This window comes from Vicia villosa, unplaced genomic scaffold, assembly GCF_029867415.1.
Source record: "Vicia villosa cultivar HV-30 ecotype Madison, WI unplaced genomic scaffold, Vvil1.0 ctg.000114F_1_1, whole genome shotgun sequence".
Classification (NCBI taxonomy): domain Eukaryota; kingdom Viridiplantae; phylum Streptophyta; class Magnoliopsida; order Fabales; family Fabaceae; genus Vicia; species Vicia villosa.
Genome location: NW_026705022.1, coordinates 511,016 through 517,834, shown reverse-complemented (window position 1 = coordinate 517,834; position 6,819 = coordinate 511,016). Strand labels below are relative to the sequence as shown.

General features: G+C 31.6%; 1 protein-coding gene across 1 annotated transcript; it reads right to left on the bottom strand.

Moving 5' to 3' along the window:
• Positions 1 to 2,404: 2,404 nt before the first annotated feature.
• LOC131624304 (caffeoylshikimate esterase-like) lies at positions 2,405 to 5,325 on the bottom strand. Its single transcript, XM_058895249.1, has 8 exons — positions 4,897 to 5,325; positions 4,525 to 4,554; positions 4,001 to 4,127; positions 3,754 to 3,900; positions 3,337 to 3,467; positions 3,112 to 3,249; positions 2,914 to 3,012; positions 2,405 to 2,811 (listed from the first exon to the last, which is right to left on the bottom strand). The coding sequence occupies exons 1-8, from the start codon at positions 5,029 to 5,031 to the stop codon at positions 2,575 to 2,577; spliced, it is 1,044 nt and encodes a 347-aa protein (XP_058751232.1). The 5' UTR covers positions 5,032 to 5,325; the 3' UTR covers positions 2,405 to 2,574.
• Positions 5,326 to 6,819: the final 1,494 nt, after the last annotated feature.

Sequence of the window (6,819 nt, the reverse complement as noted above, 5' to 3'; positions counted from 1 at the left end):
CTCTCCAAACACCCATGCATTCTCAATATGATTTTTCACTCCAAAACTCCATTATTGTGTTTTATCAAATCAAAAGGAGAAAAAGTAGTTGGAATTTATGGTAAAGTTCATCCATTTCAACCCTCATTGCTCACATTAATCATGTGAACTCATCCGGAAGTTTATCTCTGAATTTTATGTGAACTCATCCAGAGATGCAGTTCCGGAAACTGTCTGTGCTAATCTTCCAACAATCTGTTTACTATTTTGGATGTTTCTTAGTATTTTATGTTTTTATTTTCATTAGTTATGGTGCATCCCGATGTTATCCCTAAACATATTATGTCTCAGGATACTTCACTTGTAGTAGTGAAGGAGATAGATATTGGCAACCAGTTCAAAAATGAACAAGAGTTTGAATTTCATGATCGCATGTTGTAATGGATTCGTATAAAGGCAATCAAAATGGAGTTTGATGTTGTAATCAGAAGGTCAGATAATGGCTCGGATATAAGAAGTGCATTTGTGACATTGACATGTGAAAGAAGTGAAATATAGACCTCCCTTCCGAAATTTCAAACGAGAAGATATCGGCTCAAGAAAATGTGAGTGTCTATTTAAGTTGAGTGGTTATAGGTTGGAAAATAATAAATGGAGATTTAATATGATATGTGGTTTACCTAACCATGATTTGTGTGAAAAGTTAGCTAGTCATCCAATTGCATGTCGTCTCATGCCAGAAGAGAAAGAATGTGTTTCTGACATGACATTAAATTTGGTGCAACCCAAAAACATACTTGCAACCTTGAAGCTTAAAAACCCAGGAATATCGCAAATATCAGAAAAGTGTACAACAGGCGCTATCAAACTAAATTAACGCTTATGGGGGATAGAATCGAAATGCAACGCCTCTTGAAACTCCTAGATGATAACAATTACGTATCTAGGCACCAAAGATGCAAGGATGGAGTAATAGTTAGAGATATATTTTGGACTCATCCTGATTCCATAAGTTCAACAAGTACATGCTTCCGTTATTGGAAATTGTTGGAGTTACCTCAATTGAGAAGACTAATTCTGTCGAGTTTGCATTTCTAGAGTGCGAAAAAAAGGACAATTTTGCTTGGGCTTTAGAGGTGTGTCGGACAATGTTGAAGGACCAAGAAAAAATGCCGAACGCCATTGTTACCGACTGCGATACTGCTTTAATGAATTAGGTTGCAAAGGTATTTCCTAATTCTTATGTATTACTTTATAGGTATTACATTACAAAGAATGTAAGAAGTTGAGTTAAACTCGCGGTAAGGACAAAAAAGATAGAGGTCGAAGATGGAGAAATGGTCAAGAAAGACGTTATAAAGTAAAAAAATTCTAGATTTTCATGATTTGACTTTTAAACATCTTCATCATTTGGAGTTTCATCATCTAACTCCACTTTATCTTCTTGTAGGGCCTTAACTTTGTTAGCTTTATCTGTTGACTTAAGGGAAATGGATTTGACCTTCTTGAAAACTCATTTACATCTAGTTTAAGTCGGTGACTCTTCAAATAGCTTTTGAGTTGATCTTGTATCAATTTGTTCTAATTTTTAGGCTCCTCAGTATCTATTAAATTGGGTCTTCATATGACACGAAAAATTCTAAGAGTTTTCTTCACATGGTTTGTGGTATTTTAACTCTTGTTTAAGACCTGAAATTTAAAGACTAAAGTTTGAAACCTCAAAAATATGATTTCAATGTTTTCATTATCCTTCATCTTGAACATCGCATTCTGTTAAAATAAAAACTTAACTTTGGCTTTTCTGATTATCTTATCTCCTTCATAGGTGCTTACTAGAGAATCATAAAGTTTTTTGGCAATTAATAAGAAATTTCTTGAAAGAGATAATGTTCACCATTATGCTTCTGGCTTTATGATGAAGTTTGTATTTCTTCTTATCATCAGGTAATGGTGATTTCCTGTATGTAGCAACACTGTCTAGGTTGACAAGTATACTATAACCATTTTCTAACATTTTGAAGGTGGAAAAAACACACGAATGAGGAAAATAAAGAGAATAAGGGTAGATAATCACACTCATAAAAGTTATACTAGTTCAACCCATCAATTAGAGGCAAGTCAAGTCTCATCACACTTGAGAGATTTCCACTATAATCACACTTAATTACAAACAACCCCTTAGACAATTCAACCTTAGATTACAATGATGTTTATTTACAACAACTCATTCAAAGTGATAAACTCAAATAAAGCTTGGTTACAAATGTTAGTTTTCCTAAAAAAATGAATAATACATCAAAAACATTCTCCACTCCATATAATCATAGACTTTCTCAAAATCAGACCTTATACATAATAAGTTCCCTTTTCTCATCATCATCCACCACTTCATAAAAAAAATATTGTAAATTTAAAAGAACAAGAATGATTGTGTTTATTTCTTATGTAAGGATATAAACATTGTATATTATTCATATACAGCATTAACTATGATCTAGTATAATTGACTGTAACAAAAAATACAGTAAAAGAACAAGATAAATGATTGTGTTTATTTCTTTCTTTCTTTCTTATGTAAACACATAATAGTCAAAATTAAGAGGAGGATTGAACATTTTGTTTCAGGCTGTGCTCATCAAGCCAAGAAATGATATCATTAAGAACTTGAATTATTGTATCATCAGGCTCACCCTCAATTAGAGCATGGCAAGCATCTTTGTAAAGCTCAAGTTTCTTGTCTGAAGAAGTTGATTTTTCATACAATGCTTTGCTCACTGATGGATCAGTCACAGTATCAGCTTCTCCATGAAGGATTAGTAATGGTAGAGTCACCTATAATCATAATCATTCATTCTCAGTCATTAACAAGATAAGTTTCTTTAGACTTAAGAGACAAAAAAAAATAGATAGATAAGAAAGAAGTTGAGAACATACTTCTTCCAACTTTTGTTCGATTTCTTCGGTAATTTTAAGCAGTTCTACCGCGGTGCGCAAGCGCGGTTTATCCTTGTAACTAATCACGTTATATTCCGTCTGCATAGTTATTAGATATGTGTCAAGTGTCAAGCGTCAAAAATAAAAAATAATGCTTGGAACGAAAGATATCTTAGAATTTGAGTTGAGTCGGTAGACCTGTTCCCTTTTCTTTGGTTCTCTAAATGCCGCGTCTCCTAAATCTTTCGTTGGAACTAACTTCTTCTTTGGGAAAACATTTGCCATAGCGGTTAGCATATGGACAACCAACTTTGGAGGAACCATGTTCTCCGAGATCTACGCAAAGTTTTTAGGTTAAAGCTAGTTTATAAACAAATGGCATCAAAAGAAGTTTTAAGTAGGATTGTGTTTGAGAAAAAGTACTTTACACATTGGTGCACAAAGAATTGCACCATTCCATGCTTTTGGTTGTTTAAGATGTGTCTTCAATGCAACAGCTCCACCCATTGATTGTCCAAAAAGAAAACTTGGAAGAGATTTGAACTCTGGATTTTCTGCCATACAAATAATAGTCATTTCACAACGGTTTCCGAGAGGAGGGTTGTAAACAATGTTTTAGAAAATAGACTGGACTAATCAGTTCAACCAGTTGAAACGAGAACGGTGATCTAGATAGTACAACAACCAACACGGATTGAACATGGTCAAACTGTAGTTGGCTCAACCGGTCTTATTTTTTTTACTTGTCATATACCGCTCGTTGAACCTATCGAACTATGATTCAGAGGTCTCATTAGTTTGATCTTTGGTCTTATTTTTAAAACATTGGTTATGAAGTACCTTTGATTTTGGAGTACTGCTCAACGACATCATCAACAAGCTTATCGAAACTTGGAATATATCCATGAAGACCTTCTGAAAGACCGAACCCGGGATAATCCATAGCGAAAACTCCATATCCAGATGATGCAAGTTTTCTAGCTATTCCTGCAAATGGTTCCATCATGAAACAGTTTAGTTGCTAATCATCAAAATAACTGAAATAAGTTACTTTTATAGCTATTAGTTCTGAATACCAGTTACATGCCTTCAAAGAAAAAAGTGCAAGTATCTGCATATCCATGACAGAAAAAAACTGTTGCTTTTGGCTTAGATTCTTTAGGAATCCAACTTTTCCAAAAGATCTCTATGCCTCTTGAGTTCACCTCATAAGTCTGTTTGATAGCATTCAAATTAAGTTATCATATCACATTAATTACAAAGAAGAACAATCATTGGTGTGTCTAGTATAGACATGTTTCTATGTCCGACACGACACTACACACCAAAGATGAGTCTGATATCAAACAAGAATCTTTGTCTGACACCAGGGTCGCCGTCTTTCAGGACGTACAAGGGTGACTACCGTACAAAGTCTAAAATTTGTCACGGATAAGCCAAAGTTAAATAGGGCATTTATAAAATATTAGTCACAGTTAAGTCATGGTTAAATAAATCTCTAATTGTTTTGTCATGGTTGAACTGTGACTAATATATACCTCTAAAACTAACACAATACGATACCAACATATATGAAGGAAAAAAAACATTTCAAACTAATAAATTTCTTACCTCCTTCATTTCTATTCCATCACATGGAGTCTGCAATGCAAAACAGCAGAGCATAAAATCATTAAATATAAATATTTCAAACATATTCAAAGTCAATGTATTAACTCCACCTCACGTAACAACATCAATCAACATAATCTCAAACCAAACATGTTACATTAAAACAATAAATATCCTCAAAAGTGTCTCATAAATACTCAACACAACATCAACAACTAGATTCAGTTTTCCCAGAAATAAAAAAAAATTTATTAAATAAAAAATTAAACCAAACAAACTTTTAAAAAAAAAGGGCTTCATTTATTTAATTATTCATCAATTTCATTATTCCAACGACAAAAGAAAAACCAAAACAAAAGAAAAGACACATACCTTAAACAATATATGATCAATATTAAGCTGAATATCCTTAAAGGCTTCACGAGCTTTTCTTCTAGCATCAACTTCATCTTTATTTGAAACCAAAAACTTGTGCAATTTATCATCAACACCTGCTAACCTCATCATGTTTGAGAATTATTGATTTTGTTTGATTTAATAACCCAGAAACCAGAAACAAATGAAACTAAATCTGATACACCTTATGAAAAATTTATATATATGTAAAATATAATAATAATAAAAAGGTAATGGGAAAGGAATATATATTTTTATAGTAAAAAAACAAATATTCTGTTTGGTTTGTTCTTGCTTTTGAAATAATACCAACTATGAAGTTTCGTGGATTATTACAAATATTGATTGATTTTAATGACTGGTTTTTTTCAGAAACAAAGTGAAAGAGGATCCGAAAAATAAGGTAAATCTGTTTTAGGAATTTAAATAAAAAAATATTATGAAAGGAAAAATACAAAATATCTTTTACCTTATTATCAAAAAAACGACAATTATAAACGTGTAAGAAACTTGGATACTCTGAACCATAGATTATTAAATTAAAACAAACTATCAAATTATCAAACAGTCAAAATATTAGTATATCAAATAGATGCGGTCGAAAAATATATACTAAAAATATTAATTTAACTTAACAATAAAGAAAAGTATTTGCTTGATTTCCACTTTTTGTGTCAAAGAAAGTTTATTTTACACAGGTTGTATTTGACTAAGCCACTAAGGTTTGAATGAGAAAAGTATGCTTTTCTAAAAAGACAAGGAACAAAGATAAGTATTCCTTCTGGAATTATTTTAAATAATTTGATAATTAAATAGTTTTTTTATTTTTTTATTATTATTTTGAAAAAAAATTACATACCATTTATATAAAAATGCAGGTAATGTTAAAACAATTTCAATTTAATTTAAAATCAATTTAAAAACAGTATGTATCTGGAAATCAATTTACATTTAAGAACCGACTTTACATTTTGAACTCTATTATGATCAAGTTAAAATATAAAAAATTTCAATTTATTTTAATTTTCATAATATTGCAGGAAAAAATTATTTTCAGTTTTATTTCTCATTTTAAGAAAAAAAAACTAGTTTTAGAAAAAGAAAATTTTATTTAAAAAATATATATATATCTGTTGGGTTTGGTTGAAAATATATATGTTAGAAGAACTTCCACATCGCTTAGTTTTGTGAAGAAAGAGAGAGTCTAAGACTATATAAAGGATTCAAGTTCTTCTTTACAAGATGCACCAATCAAAAACACTTTAAGCTTGTATTTGACTTTCTTTATTCTTTTATGCTCTTGTATTAGAGTATGGTGAGATGTAGTTAAATAGTTGTTTTGGACGGTGTGGGTGTACTGGGGGTCTGGGGTATTTAAGAGTATATTATATGTTGTAACAATTTTCACATAGTGTTATTCTCTGGTTGTCTATAGACAACGGCCATGGTTTTTTCTTCGGTTTTGGAGTTTCCACGTTAACCTCTTGCGTTGTTATTTTGTTCCTCCTTTTTCTCTATGTTTGTTATTTTTTCCAACAATAGAGCTTTTTGGTTCGATCCGGGGATAGGAGTTATTAGTATGCTCTGTGGTTGCAGCTATGTCTGATTTTCCAAACCAGAAAAGAAGGGTAGCGTTGTGAAATAGTTGTTGAGTTGTAGTCACAAGTTCCGCTGTATAGTTTGGATTAGAGAAAATTGATGGAAGGATTATTTTTTTACTTGTAAAAAGTTCAAGTCAAAGATGCGTTGATAAAATCAAGATTACACAATGTGCAAGATTATGTCGGTGGTTGAAGAGTTTCCTACCAACAAGGAAGTTATACCATAAGTTTTTCAACCTGGTTTTCGGCATGTGAAAATTCTTGGAGTGGTTTAGCTTCAAGTGAAATTTATTCTTCA